The 17910-nt window shown below is 41.6% G+C and overlaps 1 protein-coding gene across 1 annotated transcript; it reads left to right on the plus strand.

Annotated features, from left to right (window-relative positions):
- Positions 1-722: 722 nt before the first annotated feature.
- CHMP4C (charged multivesicular body protein 4C) lies at positions 723-15809 on the plus strand. The gene is made up of 5 exons (XM_061343026.1): positions 723-1051; positions 8069-8246; positions 9189-9303; positions 12244-12352; positions 14872-15809. Exons 1-5 carry the CDS (start codon positions 856-858, stop codon positions 14934-14936), a joined length of 663 nt encoding a protein of 220 aa, XP_061199010.1. The 5' UTR covers positions 723-855; the 3' UTR covers positions 14937-15809.
- The last annotated feature ends 2101 nt before the right edge of the window (positions 15810-17910 follow it).

Consider the following 17910-nt stretch of genomic DNA (forward strand, 5'->3'; position numbering starts at 1 on the left):
ACGCACAATGTGCTCGCCGCCCCGGGGCGTGGCTGGCGGAGCTGCGGGCGGGATCTGCGGGGTCCGTGAGGGGATTGCGTTGCAGCCCAGCGCGTAGGGCGTGGCGTTTCGCCGCGGAGCTGCTGGGAGTGCTGTGGGAGGGGCTGCCCCGCCGGGCTCCGGGGACCCAAGGTTGGGGGGTGTGTGTCGGCTTAACCGGAGCCTCAGGGTTCCCGTGCGCCCAGAGCCGTGACGCCGGTGACTTTCGTGCGTCAGACTGCTGTTGTCGGGGAAAAGTAGTTGGTGTGTTTTAGCTGTGGTAGCGCCAGCCCCCCAGCAGGGCCCATAGGGGAAGGCGACGGGAACGCGGCTTTCTGCACTGCTGTCACTTTATAGTGCTGCTAAGTGTCACTGAGTCTCGCTGCCCGTGTCACCAGCCCGTCCGGGCTCGGGGCGCCTTTTCCCGGCAATCCCCTCAGAGTGCTCTTTCCTGCAGCACAGCAATGAGAAATGATGGGGGGAGCACAAGCTGAGCGCGGGCACCCCGGCCCCGCCTGGGGCGTTGCCCTCTCTCCGCAGGGATCCGCTGCGGGCAGCCCCACAGAGCGCGCTCGCCCCTCCCGCCCCTCGCCCCGGCGCGGACAGGGGTCACGCGTGAGGCCGCCGCCGGCAGCGGCAGCAGCAACGCTTCGGTCACCGCAGAGCCGCCCCTGAGTGGGCAGCTTGAGGGTGGGGCCGGGCCGGGCCCGCCCCGCCGCCAGGTGCTGAGCCACCTCCCGCGGGTCCAGGAAGTGCCGTCACGGCCCGGGGGAGAGGCTGCTGCGGGCCGGCCTGGCCAGAGCTTTCGTCGGTGAGTGCCGAGCAGGTGCTGCCGCCATGAGCAAGATTTCCAAGTTCTTCAAGGGAGGCGGCTCGTCCGGCTCGAAGGGCCGCCGGGGGCCCTCGCCGCAGGAGGCGCTGGCCCGGCTGCGGGAGACAGAGGAGATGCTCAGCAAGAAGCAGGTGTACCTGGAGACGAGGATCGAGCGGGAGCTGGCGCTGGCCCGGCAGCACGGCACCAAGAACAAGCGAGGTGAGTCCCAGTAGAGCAGCCGGGCCCGTTGCTCTCCATCTGCCGCCGGGTGACTTGCGGGGCTTTAAATACCAAGGTTTAGACTCTTCTAGGTTGTGGTTTCTGTTAAGAGGAGGTCTCGTGGGAACCATTGCTGCTTGCGCTCTCCAGGTATGCAGCGTGCTTGGTGGTTCAGCTGTGGGCTTGAAGCAAACATTGCCATGATGCGTGTACGCTGGGACATGACGATGGCTTTTAGTCTTGGGCATCTCTTGGTATTCAAGGCGTTGTGGATTTACTGTGGTGGGATGATAAAGGGGTGCTTTATTCCTCACTAGTTTACTGTCTGTGGTTCCCTGTGTCATATGTTCATTTGTGCTTAGCATCACAGTCAATGCAGGCATCAGCTGGATACATGCTGTGTGAAGTACTTCTGTTCAAGGTGGGAAGGGGATCACAGCTTGGGTTTTGAGCATTGGTTGTGCAGATAGTAAAGAAGCTGAAGCACATGAGGATCTTCAGTATATCCGTGGAGGAAAACAGGTTATATCCACTGTGAGAGTTGGAAAGTATATGTGTTGGCACCTGAGGAACAAAGTGATTCAGCTATTTGTCTCAAATCACATAGGAAGTACATGATACCACTAAAAAATGAATAATAGTTCAGCATATTTGTTACTACTGGGCTGCTGTTATCTGCAGATGAGAGGATACTAAGGGATAATAAGAGCTGGATCTTGCTTCTACTGATGTTGGTATCTCTGTAAAGGGAATAATGGTAGGCAATGTCTTAGGGATTATACAGGCCTTTGAGAAACAAGTAAATTACTTTCTGAAGTTACCTGGAGGCCTGTTTGTCTACTCTGAGCTTTGTTTTTCTTTACATACTTCAAAACAGAAGGAAAACATTTTGAGTTAACAATTTGTGGCATAACAAGAGTAGCTCTTTCATCTGTTCTCTCTGTTGCTTGATAATTTAACAAACTACTGTGGTGTAACTTGCGAAGAATTGTGTGTTAAAGTCCCATAAAAAGGCTAACCAAATACATGTAATAATTTAGCTTGTTAATAAATTTACTTTTAATGATTTTACTTGTTAGTAATTATTAGCAAAAGGCAGATAAACTTTTAGTTAGAAAGGATCTAAAAGCATGAGTCAAGATGGGACAGATCTGAAGGCACGGTCAGAGGGAGTAAAGCCAGTTCAGCAGCATAACAGCCTGCTCCTCTGCAGCATGGGAGCTGTCAGGGCTGTCCCAGTCCCACACTTTGCACTTGCTTGGGTGCAACTGGAGTGTCTCATCCCTTTGTTCAGGTACTGGCACCTGTGTGTGAATGCAGTGAGCTAGTTCAGGAAGGTGATCCAGCTGAGAACTAATTTGCTGTGGGACAAAGTGACCATATAGCTCCCGGGATTGTGTTCATTGTGCACATGGCTGGGCATCAGGGTGGATGCAAGAGAACAGGACTGCTCCTGTGACTGTAACAATTCCTGTTTAGATCCAGACATGCTGCTGTGGAATGTCATTCCAAGCCTGGACTTTAAGCTGTCATAGTTGTAGGAAGAAGAAATGCTCCATGCCTTTCCTTGTCAGAGCTCCCTGAAGGGCATATTTCAGAAAGCTGGATGCAGATGTATAATGTGGGGTTTTGTGACTGGGTTATTTTTTTACCCAGGGTAGATTAAGTTCCATTTACCTATTTGTCTCAGCAGCTGCACAAGTGCTTGGGTACCTCTGAATGAAATGGTGATGCACAGGCAGGAATGAGTACTTGTTCTTGGGAGAAGGTGGATCTGCTTCTCCTTTAACTTGGCTGATTGATGCTGGTTTCAGGTGTTGGCCTTGTGCTTCAGGCGTGCAGCATTTGACATATGAAGCTTTTCTCTCAGATCTTTGTGTCTGCTGCTGTGCTCAGTATGCAGTTTCCCAGTGCTTTACCTGTGTGATTATTTGTGGAGTTATGCTGCAAACTGGATTGTTGAGCTGATCATAGTTAAAAATAACTCCCTTTTATCTTGTTTGTTCAGGACTGGACAGCTAAGAACAATAAAGAGACAGGAGTAGAGCAAAAAGTGCAGAGTGGGATTTTTTTTCATGCCAAAAATGATTGTAAAGCTAAAATGGGACAGTGTTAAGTCCAGTCAGAGGAGTAACAAGAGACATTAACCTTGATGTGCTGAAGTGCTTGAATTTAGCAGGCTAGTGAATGAACTTAAATCCCTAATGATTCCTCTTCATTTGATATGTCAGTTGCTTTACGGTTTGATTGCTGTTGATTTACATGTGATAGTGTATTAGCTGCTATACTGTACTATATAGTTCACAGGAAATCTGTGTTAACCAGCATATATTGTAGCATGAGATAATAAGTTTTAATCTATGTTGCCTTGTTAAAATGAATCTTTCAAAGGGACCTTGCAGGTAATTTTTAATGTTGATTTTTCTTAATTGCATCTGTGGAGAAGCCTATGGAAACCAAAATGGGACTGTCCAAGACTGGAGCCAGATGCATCTGTGTATAGAAAATGCACCAAATTAGCATGATCTCATTTAATTTTAGGTGTGTGAGTCTGAGTCAGTAATACTGTCACAGGAGAGAGCAGATTCAGGCACCAGCAATTTTTCATTAGTTCAGATGATTCTTGAATGGGTTCATGTGACATCAGTAGGCTTAACTTGATTTAAAAGCTGTAACACATTAGCTATGCTAATAGATGTGAAACATCATGTAAATATTTTTGGCTTCTCCTTTATGAAGTGAGTAGCTCTGCAGTTCGTGTTGTAATACATTTCCAGTATTCCCCATTGATATCTTACTGTAGCCAGGCCACTCAGGGGTTTTCAAAACAGGTATGTGTGTTGGAATTCCCTCTGTAGAGGTTATGTCATGATAAGCAATATCTGTTTTCACAGTTACCACTGCCTTTTAATCTCTTCCTAATTCCAGGTCCAAAGTCGTGATTTTTTTTTGGTATCTCTTGCTGTACTTTTTTGGGTATCTCAGTTTCAACCAGCTCATAGCTGCCAACTCCATGTGCAATTTGGCCTTTCATTTTCATTATTTTGAAGATCATACAGGAAAATTCAAAGGACATAAAATGATGCTGAGTATTTGAGAACTCTGTTTAAAAGGAAATGCATTTCCTGAAGTGTGCGTATGCCTGTGAAAATAACATACATGTGACTGGGTGTTGGTTCAGCCTGGAATCTTTCACAGAACCTAAAAAAAAATAGCTAACTCAAGAATAAAGTTAAAAGCAGCCATCCAGAATAGGACTACATCTTAACCATGAAGAGTCACATAGTACCACTAGGGACAGAACCAATATAGAAAGTTGGAGTAATAGGTAGGCCTTTACAAGTAGGTGTAGCTAAATATGTTGTGTGGTACATATGAACAGGGCTCATGTGGCCATGTAGCATTCCTTTTCAGTGAGTTAGTTGTAACCAGAAGGGTGTTGAAAGCAAACAACAGTACAGTAGTTGCACTTCAACACAGACAGGGCGATCATGCCTGTGGCAGGGTTTATGACAGGTTGGGGCTGAGGGTTTCTGTCAGAGAGATATGAGGAAGCCCTACAAGTGTCTTTGTTCTGTGAATTACAACTATTGTTCTCTGATCTCCATGATCACATTTCAAGTGTCTTGCCATGAACTGGAGTGGTTATAACAAGTTGAATTCATTATTGTTCTTGAATTAGCCCCTCAGTTGTAACTGTATGTGGTTTCTTCCTCAAGGTTTTAAGGATTATGAATGCTGATAATGAGTTTACTTAGGGTGGTATAATTTTTTATAACCTCATCAGCACTTCTTTTGGTTGTCTGTGGTGTAAGGGAGATCAGAAATTGTAATTCTTGCAGGAATGAAGTTGAGGTCTGTGAACTGTATCTGAGAATGAGTGAGTATTTTCACAGGGGTGTTATATTTCCTTAAGAAACATTCTTCTTCACCAATTCCCCCCGGGAATTTTAAGGGTTAAAAGACCATGCTTTTGTTTGTACTTCAAAAGATGAAATCATCTGTAATTCCTATACTAATGGGTGTTGGTGGTGGGCTTAACAGGTAAAGGTAGTGATATCACTGAACTGTCTTTTCATTCTGATCTGTCATGAAACCATGAGGAGGGTGCCACAGATCTTTGTGTCACTACTTTTGTTCTTTGCTTAAGAAATCTGGATATTAAATGTATCCAGGATTACTGTTGCCTAGCTGGCCATTTCTGCTTCCTAATGAAGCATAATACTGATAATGGAAAAAGAGTCCTTTTGTATGTTAATAATAGTAGTTCTTTAATACACATACTTAAACTGACGTATTAGTCTACTGATGTTCCACCCTTTATGTTAGAAACTTAGATTAAAAGCAGTGTTTCTTATTCTGTGAGCTTCTGTTCTATTCCTGCTTGCTGGAAATGTGCTAAAGCCCAGCCAAGTGCTGATCATTTCATTTTGAAATACAGGAGTTGCACTGGCTTCTTTGGAGCGCAACAGAGACAGTGTATGAGATGCTTTTTTTACCCCCCAGAAGAAGATCTCCACCTCTTTCTGGTATTAGATACACTTGCTTCCTCACTTTACCCTTGTTTAGACTCTTCCTCCCTGGGCTGTCTCCCTTTGAAATCTTTGGAATGGGCTACACCCTTTTTCAGTACCATTCTTAGACTTGCTTGTATGTGCAGTAGAGATGCACTTAAAGTTCATGATAATCTGTAAACCAAAAAAATACATTTCAAATAAGGAAATTCTCTTAGCTATAGAAGCTACTATAACAAAACTGCACAATGAAGGGCAGTCATTTAACATAAATGAGAAAAGTCACGTAGTGTGGTGTGGGAATTTATAATGTCTTCGTAAGGAAGGAATATGAATTGATTTCCTGTGAAGCGCTTTGTTCTATAAGTCACTGGTAAACCTAAACAGAATTAAAAAAGGTGATATGTTGCACTACAGTAATTAGGAAAAGCTGTTTATGAATAGGTGAAGTCACATGGATTTCAGCTGCTTCTGTGGTTTCTTAGTTTGGGTGTGGTTTAATTAAGTGTTAATACAGGAACCTTAAGGATTTTGAAAACAACTTCTTTGTATGTAACTGAGGAAACCCATTTTCTCTGTGAGCAGTCAGTAATAACAGCACCATTACAGAGTCCCATTTCTGAAAAACAATTGGAAATATCACCTTGTAGTAGCTACTTGCACCAGTGGAAGTCTTTCTGCACCAGCTAGTTAGTGTTCCTCAGTCCACAGGGCTTTGAAGTCCTCCCTGGCACAGCCAGTGTTATGCACAGTTTTAGACTATTAAATTTACCTGAAATCTCTGTCTTCCTAACATAAGAATCCTAAGATCAAATTTTGATTCAACTGAAGCTAAGGAAGGAAGTGGTTGGTGTCCTAATACTAACAATAATAAGCATAAATAAGTAGGGAAATAAGTATGTAAAAAGAATATTTGTGATTAAATCAAACTGGTGTATTTTGGAATTGCTGGTGGGAATTCTACAATTTTTCACATTTGCAGTTTACATGACATCACCTGGCATTCATGCTTTCAGAGTATGCATGATCTTTGAACCATCGCCCAAGACCTGGGAAAATCCTGAATTTGAATACTGTGATTAATCTGTTGTGATTGTGGTTTGCTGTCCTGAAACATTTCACTGCTGGTGCTAGAATCATGGAATGGTTTGGGTTGGGAGATCATCTTAAAGATCATCTTGTTTCAGCCCCCCTGCCATGGGCAGGGACACCTTCCATTAAGCCAGGTTGCTCTTAGCCTGTGCAAATGCTTGTCTTTGCACAGCTAACAATGAGCAGTCTTGGTCATGTTGATTCAAGCATATGTCAACAAAGCAGTAGATTTTTTTTTTTTTTTTTAGTGTGTTGTTGCACACCGTAAATCTATGCCCCTTCTTGGAAGGATCCTAACTCTGCAAATTTGTGTACCCCAGTGTCAAGATTCAGTATTATTGCATGTGGGCAATTACTGGAATAGGAAAGCGACAATAATTGCTGCTTGTTGGTTGAGTTTGGGGGGCCGCAGTGCTGTTGCTTGCTGTCTCTGAACCTGATTTAAAAATTGAATGTAAGAGAAAAAGGAAAAGGCATGGCTATTAATAGCATTGAAAAAGCTATGGGTTAACTCAGTCTCTTGGTTTTGTTTGTTGTCTTGCCTGGCACATGTGTAGGTTGGAAAGGACAGTGATCAGGAAATGCTTGTGGCAAGATTGTGTGTGATCCACACCCAGCGGCCAAGAGAAAGTTCTTTTCTCCTTCTCCGTGTCACATGCATTCATTCTGGTAATGATTTACTCTGGGCAAAGTATGCTGCTCATAATTTAGCAAATATAAAAGACTAATCTCGGTGATTTGCAAAGTTAATAGAGTAGCTGGACTTGACCGTGGCTGTGTTTATGAAGTTTTATATGTTTTCAAGTTCTAAGGTTTAAGGATCATGCTCATAAGTGATTATAAAGAAATAGATGCAGCTGAAAGCCACAGAAATGAGTCTTCATCTGATCTAACAACCTGCTTGGTTACGCTGTTTGCGCTTTCCATTACATCTGGCAGTTTCTGCTGCTGAGACAAAGTTTAGAAAGCATCACTGATGGAGGTGTGGTTATTGTGACAGATCTTACACTGTCTTCCTTAGTTTTTACTTACGTTTTGCAGCCTCTTCTTTTCTTTTTCCCCTTTCTCCTCCTTTCTGACTTTGCTCTGACATTTTTCTTTTTCCTCCCTGTCTTCCCTGCTTCGCCTGTGTGCACAGGATGGAGTTTACGATCTCCCGCAGTGGAGGAAGAAGATGCTCTTCCCTGTGGTGTTCAAAGGAGTTAATCTAAAAGAGACTTCCCAGCATGTTAATGCAACAGCATGTTGGTGATAAACAGGCTGCTGATCTGGTGTGGTCAAAGTTTGTCTCCCTACTAGTAAGGTAGGAGGGTGAGAATTATAAATTCTGCAGGTTGGCTTGGTGCTGAACTTCTTGTCCTTGCATTTTGCTATAAAAATACACAGTGCACTTTGCCTCTTCCCATTCCAGCTGCCTTACAAGCACTGAAGAGAAAAAAGAGATATGAGAAACAGTTGAGTCAAATTGATGGGACACTTTCAACCATTGAGTTCCAGAGAGAGGCATTGGAGAATTCCCACACCAACACAGAAGTGCTCAAGAATATGGGCTATGCTGCACAAGCTATGAAAAAAGTACATGAAAACATGTAAGTGCTAATAGCTTTCAAGTTGAGCTCTATTAACGACTTTCAAGCTGTTTCATCACTGAAGAATATTTTATCAAATCAAACTGTTCTGACTTAATTTTTGGCTCAGGCATTTAATGTCAGGAATGATGTTGATGCAGTGGTGTTACATTTGGCAAAAAAAATGTCTCTTCTTAACAGCTAGTCTCAAAGGAAGCTCGCTTAACTAGAGAGATTCATGTAGTACCTGGTTTTTCTTAAGTCTGCCTTGGCAGTGGAGACTGTCCTCTGCCCCTGGTTTGTTGGGTTGTTTTTTTCAGAAGAAAATTTAGTTGAAGAAACTAAGTGGACATTTTTCCTCAAAGTCTATAAGCTGGGCCGTGTGATTCAAAGTACTAATTAGACGTGAATAAAGGAGAGGGACTTTTTTTTTGTCTGTGTAGTATTTTTATATGTCCCATATTTCATGAGCTGTTTTCCTGCCTGAATAAACAGTTAAATGAGAAAAATTGTTCTGGGAGAAGTAAACAGGAACTGAAACAATAATGAAGTTAACAATAAGGAGAAGATTTAAAATGGAGTATAGTCCTGTTAAGTTCCCCCGCGTTTAACATCAAAAAAGATCCATCTGTAAAGATGCTGACTTTAGGAAAGAGGTGGGATCTGCCCAGAGGATGTGACTCTTGGCTGAGAAGCACAGAGAGGGAGAGAGACACAAACTGTTGCAGTTTGACCTTTTCTTACAGTCCCAAAGTGGAAGAAATTTGACTGGCTAAAACACACAGAAGCTTGCCAGGAAACATTAAGGTGCAGGTGGGTGAAATTACTCCCTGTGAATTCTGCTGTTTATATGCAGCCATGGCATAAAAAGAAAATAGAGTCTGTTCAAGGTTTTCCAAGTCTCTTTTGTAGGATTTGAATGATGAACTATCTTTTAAAAATGTTTCTATGTTATCTTGCCAGGGACTTGAACAAAATCGATGATTTAATGCAAGATATCACTGAACAGCAAGATGTTGCCCAGGAAATTTCAGATGCTATCTCAAACCGAGCTGCCTTTGGTGATGAGTTTGATGAGGTTAGTACTTCAGGCCTGCGAGTTTTAGCTGTTAAATGATTCCATAGCTATTTTGTTGTTGTCTAGTGGCTTGTTCTGGTGGTTTGTTTCTCAAAAGGTGTTGGTATGAAATTTCTTGGTTCTAGCTTACCCCATCAAGGATGTTTGACTACTTCTCACATCTTTTTTTTTATAGATAGATAGATATGTGTGTGTTTATATATGTATTTATATATATATTAATATATATAACATAACTAATAAAAATGTAAACTCTAAAAATATTTCTATTTGTATATACATTTTGAAAAAGGCAACTTTAACTGCACTCCTGTAGTTGTTATTCTCATTTGTACCATGGGAGGAGGTCACTAAAACATGTGATTTGTACTGCTACAAGTGGACACTGAAATATATAATTTTTTGTGCTCCAAATAGGCATGCATTTGACTAAGTGCATATTTGTATGCCATGAACTGTTCACAATTCTGAATATTTGGACCATTTTTTTTAAGGTCATTTTTGGTGCTTGGAAACGCAGGTGCTTTCCCTGTGTTCCAGATTTTCTGCAGATCCATTAGGTTGACTTGGGGGGAAGGGAGGTTTCGTTCAGCAGTTATAATTTGTTGAGAACAGTAACGATTCTTTGTATTTTATTCCCATTATCTGCTTTCCTATTTTTCCACTTTGAATGTAAATAGACTTTTCAAGAAACAGCTTAATTGTTACTGGCATAAGGAATGGGATTTGACCTGTATAAACTGGGTGTCAAACAACTGAAAAACACTGCCATCCCAAAGAGCTATACAGTGTCTTTTACTTTTCATCATTGCTTAAATTGTAGGAGTCTAGACTTAGTAAGCATGTTGTAGACTGACCTGGCAGTTCCTAAGAGATACTAGTCTAAGTTGATGGGAACATTTCCTGTTCTGGGAGACTAAGCCACTGTCACATAGGGCATCATTTTATCAGCACTTGCTTTTGTACTGGGGCCTAATACTTGTAGCACTTGTCCAGTAACTGGGAAGTTTGGTCTCCAGGACACTTCAGCTTGAGAGCACTGGAATCAGTGACTTAATTGCTGGGTTATGAGGTGATTTGTGTTGGAGGATGACATTTAATTTTATTTTTTTGAAGGACATTTTGGCCACACACTTGAATTTCCTCTTCATATGTGTTCCATGGGTGTAAGGAGATCATGGAAACATGTAATTTCTACTGCTTCAGACAGACACAGAAACTTAAGGACTCTTTCTCTTTGGATTGACACAGTGTATGTTATGAAGAATGCAAAAAAGCTCTGTCCTTCCTGAGTAGGATGCTTACTGGGAGAGGCAGTCTTTTCTTGGAGGCCTGCTTCTGATGTGAAATACATTCCCGTGGACAAAGCTTAGAACCTGAGAGTTGGCATCTCTTCCCCTGCTCTTTTTGGCCTAGGATAAGAGAGAGAGGAGATTTGTTATAGCTATTGCGATACTCCACAGCCTAGTTGTACAGCAGTTCCTGAGTTGTGGGAAATATAAGCTAAATCCATGCTTGAGGATGAGAATAACTTGTCTCACTTTGATAGCAAATATTCTAGCCACTACATCATTATGTTAAAGTTGTAGGAGTCATGATCATGGTTTTCTTTTCTTTTTTTAAAGAGAGCCTGTTCTGGCTGATACTACCTCTGAATTGTTTGTGTTCAGCAGAGGTTGGTAAGGACTGATTTGGTATTGGAGGGTGTTAGATGATCATGTAGAGGTCTTCAGAATTACCTGTTTCCATTGACCTTACAGCAGCTTGGACACTAACTTTTAAAGAAGCTTGTATTCACAGCACTGCCTGGGGCACTTAAAGTACAGACACATTTGCTCTTCAGCTAAATGCCTAAGTTAGATATGGGGTCCCAAACTTGCACATTTCCTTGAGGGGTCAGCTGTCAATTGAACATCATCAGCTATTGACCTGATGCTGAAATTTATAGATGGTATCCCAGCATTTGCATTGTGAACTAGGTCAGGTAGGCAAACTAGCCTTTCTTTGGCATTAAGATATAAAAACATGAGAAAGTAAGTCTGAGAAGGCCTGTAGTGACTATGTGGTTAACATTTGAACTTCCATGTTGGTGATGTTAGGTATAAATGGGTAAGCAAAGCCCATTTCAGTACCTATTGATCTCACATTGCTACAGCCACTTTTTCCCCAGCCACTTTTGCCAAGTGTTTCTTTTTAAACTATTTATTAATGTGGCAAAGGTCCATTGCCCTATAAATATGTAATACTTAGCTTCCTTTCTTTGAGAAAGTCCAGCCAACAAATAGGCTTTTTTTAAAAAAATGTATAGCCTCTTTTATTTTTAGTATTTTGCAAGTGGATCAGAACATCTGTCCAAATCAGCTTCTGCAGCTAGAAGTCCAAGCGTGTTACATGCTTCACAGGACCCAGAAGGACAGCTCTGATTCTAGTGCTCCTTTGAAATCATATATAATCCTGGACTTGTGTGATAGGGTTGAAGCATAATGTTCAATGTCAGCGTACAGTGTAAGCAGTGGAAACTGTTTTTAAAATGGAAGAAATTGCACATTAAAATCAGAATCTGTTAAAGACTACAGGATCCAGTTTGGAACAAACCTGAGGATGGCAGTGGGACTTCTCTTTTTTCCCGTGTTTGCCTTTTGATAAGTATTACACTGGTATCAGTTTTCTTTCTAATTTTATTCCTTGTCCTGTTTCTAACTTCCATTATCCTTCTTACAACTTTCAACTGAGGTTTACTCTTACCGCTCACAGTTAGTAAAAATCATACTTGTGATATGCTGGTTTTTCATATTTATTTTCAGGTGTAAACTGTTTTTGTTTTGTTCTTTTTTGTTTGCTTATTTCAGTAGTGCTTTGTTTCATGGTGATTAAATGTGCCCTTGCCTGAGGTCACTGTCAAGGCAGTAGAACTGTAAATAATGTTTTCTTTGAATTTAGGATGAGTTGATGGCAGAATTAGAAGAACTGGAGCAAGAAGAATTGAACAAGGGAATGAGAGATGTCAGGTTGCCAAGTGTTCCGTCCACATCGCTGCCTTCTCGCCCTGGTAAACTGCCTGCTTGCAATTTTCCATTTCTCATGATTAAGCCATGATGTGAGAAGGAGAGGGAGAGAGAATTTCAAAGATATACTTAACTCTGGTTTAACTTTTAAAGTCTTATAGATTCCTGTTCCTATTTTTGTGTCCGTTTATCAGGAAAAGCAGAATGGAATTCTGGTTTCCTGTATGAAAGCATTTAGCACTAAATTCTCTGTAGATCTGGGGAGACAAACTTGGAGAACTTGACCTTGGGCATGTACTGATGCATCTTCTGGAACAGTGAGATTACCAAGGAAGGGGAATACATTTTTTATTTTTATTTTTTTTTTACAATTAAATCCTTAGTCTTTTTAAATTGGAGTCTGACCTATATTGAAAATGTTTGCATCGCAAAGATCCAGCTTTGTAGGGTAGTGGTTTGATATTTACTGCTGGTATTTTAATGAGAAATTAAGGAAGCAGCAGGAAGTACACATTTAAAGAAATATTGTCATTCCTTTGCTTGCTTTCTACAGAGCAGACTTATTCCTGGTGTTAAGCAGTAGCCTTCTTTTTCTGTAGTTCTGCTCTGTTCATTTTGAATTAAGCCCGAAGACAGTTGACTTTTACTACATCTTTCACCATGTCCCTGTCATCCTCTACCAGTTGAAAGACTTGCGGTGTACTGATGCTAGTAAAACAGTATAAATGTTTGATGATAAGGACAGCACACACGTTACACAGGTTGTTTATGGTGCTTTCTGCTGCAGGACAGGTTACGTAGACCAGTTCAGCTAAGAGACTCTTACATGTGTTTTAGCAGACAGCACTTAAATCCTGAGAAGCAGTTTTAAATGTTCAGATTGAGACTGTGGCCTCATCTACTGAAGTCAGTTGCAAAGCAGCTAGTAAAAAGAAAAACGGATTTGGGAAAGCCCAGTGCAAGTTGCAGTCTGGGTATTTATGACTTGTTCATACATCCTTTTCCAGATCTAACTGTGCCAGTTGACATTTTTATTAAACCCAGGCCATCTCTGTGTGCTTCTTTTAATTTGCTGCTTCATCTATCTGTATGGCTGCTTCAGCCTAAATTAACTGGTTACAATTCTATAGTTTAAGGCCTTGCAAAACCAGCTTGTCTTTTCTGAAACTCCATGCTTACTGTTACACAGCAGTAGAAAAATAAGAACCGTTAGTATTTCTCATTGGAGATACATGTTACCTTCCTGATTTCGAACTGAAGAAACTGAGATGGAGCAAGTCATAGTGATCTTCCCTAGTCGCACAGTGAGCCAGTGGCACTTGCAGAGTAGGGACTGGTTAACTGATGTCACCTGAACAAAGACAGTTCAGGAATTTCTTCCTTTTAACAAATGGCAGCTCCCATTAAAATGCAGTGAGGCTGGACCTGCACATGCAGAGTTCTTCAGTGCTATTTTGAAAGGTAGCAGGATGTGCAGCCAGCCAGGGATCGGTCACTTGTGCCTCCTCAAGTGGCAGTGAGAGAACTGGCAGCATTCCGGAGGACACTTGCTTTATGTGACAACTCTTAGAGATTAAATGTATTTTCTGTGGGAGCCTTTCAGTAGGAATCATAGAATAGTTAGGGTTGGAAAGGACCTTAAGATCATATAGTTCCAGCCCCATTGCCATGGACAGGACACCTCACACTAAACCATGCCAACCGAGGCTCTGTCCAACCTAGCCTTGAACACTGCCAGGGATGGAGCATTCACAACTTCCCTGGGCAACACATTCCAGTGCCTCACCACCCTTACAGTAAAAAACTTCTTCCTTATATCCAACCTAGCTTCCCCTGTTTAAGTCTGAACCCATTACCCCTTGTCCTATCACTACTGTCTCTAGTCAAGAGTCCCTCTCCAGCATCCTTGTAGGCCCCCTTCAGATACTGGAAGGCTGCTATGAGGTCTCCAAGCAGCCTTCTCTTCTCCAGGCTGAACAGCCCCAACTTTCTCATACTGGAGGTGCTCCAGGCCCCTAATCATCCTCGTGGCCCTTCTCTGGACTTGTTCCAACAGTTCCATGTCCTTTTTATGTTGAGGACACCAGAACTGCACACAATACTGCAAGTGAGGTCTCACGAGCAGAGTAGAGGGGCAGGATCAGCTCCTTCATCCTGATGGTCATGCTCCTTTTGATGCAGCCCAGGATACGTTTGGCTTTCTGAGCTGTGAGCACACACTGCTGGGTCATGTTCATTTTCTCATTGACCAAAACCCCCAAGTCACTCTCCACAGGGCTGCTCTCAATCTCTTCTCTGCCCAGCCTGTAGCTGTGCCTGGGATTGCTCCGAGTTACATCAGACCCATACTGTTAATCTCAGGGTTATATTTGAGATAACAGTATGAGCAAAGTAGTTGCATCCCTCATCAGCTTCATTACTTTATTATCTAGGTTTAGCTTGCTACTCAATAAATTAATCTGAGATATTTAGACTGAGAAGCACTATTCCAGTCCTCATGCTAATAAATAAAATGTTTCTGATTATCACATTTAGTTGATGGTTATTGTTGCTCTCTTTGCAGCATCAGCGAGGAAGAGAACAGAGGATGAAGATGAAATGAAGAAGCTTGCTGCCTGGGCTTCATAATACCATGGTCTTTTATAGCACTGAACATTACAGTGCAGATGTACAGAGCTGTAAAGCTGTTTTATAACTACTGATATACTGTGGTTTCATTTCGTGAAGGCTGTTTTTTTATGGCCAATCTTGCTACGAATAGTGTTACTGCCATATTACAAAACTAGTTTAAAAATAAACAATTAAAAATGCAATAGTTTCCAGAACTCCAAGCATCAAACTTTTTTTCAGCCTTGGCCAGAAATTTGTGTTGTTATCAGTATCAGTTTTTATTAGGTGATATTGTACTATGGCTGGTTTGTAAAACCTATGTACCTTCACACACAACTGGATTTGTTGTTGAAGTGCAAAAGTTCAAGTCATTAAGGCCCTATTCTAGAGGGTTATTTGGTTCAGACTTTGAATATTAGCATAGAAACCTTATACATGTCCTGACTTGCAAGTTCCTTTGAGCCCAAGAGCTAATAGCCATTCATTTAGACCTGGAGATTTAAACAGTCTGCCTGGAGCAATTTATGATGAGCTAGATATTAAGAGGAGACTCTTCTGCAGGATTTTGAAGTGGGATAAGTATTTTTGGTTTAACTTTGGCCACAATATCCCCTGCACTTCTGTAGGTCAGGTTGAGTTGTGTTTTCAACTATTTTGCTCTTGGTTAAAGAACATTTTTACAGTGATTGGGGAAAATTAAATGTCTAAGTTCTTATAGAGCTCTGCCAAACAAAACTGATTTCTGCTAACCCTGTCAAAGATCCGGAAGAGATTTGACCTTCCTTTGTTTTACTCTACTGTGTCTTTCTAGGCTGAGTCTTTACTTTGTATGATAATACCCATCGTCCAAGCAATTAGTAACACATTTTTAATTATACGGTTTCAAAATAATCTTCTGAGCGTTCTTTTCTATTACTCAGTTTCTGAATGGAAATAATACAAGCATGTTGCATTCAAAATGCCTTTTTAACCCTGATTAAAAGCTGATTCTGGGTTAGTTGTAAAGTTGATGTGTTACTGTCCAACTGACAACTTTATAGCTTGAGGAAAAAAAGCCACTCTGAGTGCTAAACTACTACATATATAGAGAAATCACCGTTCTAATACAGAACAAGAATTGAATAGGCTGCTTTGAGCTAACAAATTCTATTAAACGAAACTTAAGCTCTATGCTAGTAGTCTGCTGTCAGCCACACGGAAATAGTAAAACACTGTGGAGTTCCGAGGAATGTGGGAAGCAGAGTGACATCAATCACTCTTCTTGTTTTCGTATTAATTTAAATTTGCTGATGATTGAACCACTTGGGTATAGTGAGAGACTTGGTTTCTGTAGTTCTGTTTCAGTGGAAGACCGACTCCTCCTGCTGTGGGCTTTAGGCTATGATGTGCTGGGTGTTCAGCATCGATAGGCTGCAATAGGCTTCAGCTTCTTAGATTTAGGTTAAGCATAAGTTAATGTGTGTTTCTGGGCACGGCATGAGGGCATGCTCAAAACCTTTCAACTTGAGTTGGTGGATGAAACACCACATTTACAAACCCTGTGGAGAGATTCAGTTTTTCAGGACTTTTTTATTCTCTGTAGTGGAATTGCTTTTGATTTGCATCCATTTGAAAGGACAATCAAGCTTTGCTACTTTACTTTGGATGCATTTCTTACTCGGAAAAAAACACAAGTGTGTTAATTCTGTCCCAAGGTTTGGAGGTACCAGAAAAATTGTTCCTTTCTGCTGAGTGGAGAAAACCTGGAACAAACAAAACCACAAAAAACCCTAACAAAACCCCAACCTGCCTTAAATTTAAAAATACATTTTGAACTCTCAGTAGGAAATCAAACACTAACAAAATGTTCCTCAGTTTTAATGCTTGCTGACACTTGGGATGAGATGCCAGCTGACAGCAGGCATATTTGATAAAATAACAAGTATTTGGAGTTACTTAGAATCCAATTCATAATCCTGTTGGCTGGAATCCTGTTTTCAAGGTGTGCAGTTTATGCAAGTCTCTGAACTGGGTACAGAAAGTATTAATGTACACTGATTGCACCACTATGTGAGGCTGGCCATGTGTCTGTGAACACATCTAGTATTCTAAATGTGAGGCCATACCAACATAGTCCTGTGCTTAGCTTGGAAAAGTTGGCTTCTAGCATCTGTTCTTGGTTGAATTAGTAGTTTTTCAATACTTGGCACTTTGCTTAGCACTTGGGATATTTGAAGTGCTCTACAGCCTAGCCAAAATATGTTTCTAAGCTTCCAGCTTGAAACTAAAGTGATTTTCAGTCTGCTTTGGAAAAAGTGGACTTGCTGTTTTATGTGAACTTTGTATGTGAACACTCTGCAAGGGTGAAGAAATCTGGGCAAAGTCTTCTCCTTTGCAAGCTAGCATCTGGCTACTGACTTTCAGCAATGTTTTGGCCAAGTGTTGATCCTGGGAAACTTCAGGTGTCTTCAGCTTATTGATTTCAGACCAGATGCTTTAGGAACAAGATTTAGGGAGGGTGAAGAAAATAAACTGGTCATTCAGATGAGCTTCCATAAAAGCCTGTGTGTGGTAGTTGGTGGCTCTGGAGGAGAGAGTCACATACCCGTTTATAGGCTAGGATGTGAGTGGTTGGTGACACTATACTCAGGGATACTGTGGTGTACACACCAAAACACTGGGTCTCCAGAACAGGAGTGCTTGTTGACAGATTTGTCTGGCAGGCAGTAGGTGATGGGTTTTCTTCAAAAGCAGAGGGGTTCTAGAGGCTTAATTCAGCTGAGGTGGCGGCTCTCTCCTTCATAAATTCAGATGATAGTATGACAAATGGCTCTTCCTTCTTTGAACATATCTCTCTTCGTGCCAAGATGGTATTTGTTTAGTATGTAAGCAGATGAGAGTGAACAGTGTCAACCTGTTACTGTAAATGTACTGTCTGTTGACTGGAAGATATTTTACAAGAGGACTGGCAGCAGATGGTGCACTATAGCTCCTTCCTTTCTTGTTTCTTACT

Source organism: Neopsephotus bourkii, unplaced genomic scaffold (genome assembly GCF_033783945.1).
Source record: "Neopsephotus bourkii isolate Nb327-2 ecotype Australia unplaced genomic scaffold, CSIRO-AGI_Nbou_v1 NB_1820, whole genome shotgun sequence".
Taxonomy (NCBI): Eukaryota; Metazoa; Chordata; class Aves; order Psittaciformes; family Psittacidae; genus Neopsephotus; species Neopsephotus bourkii.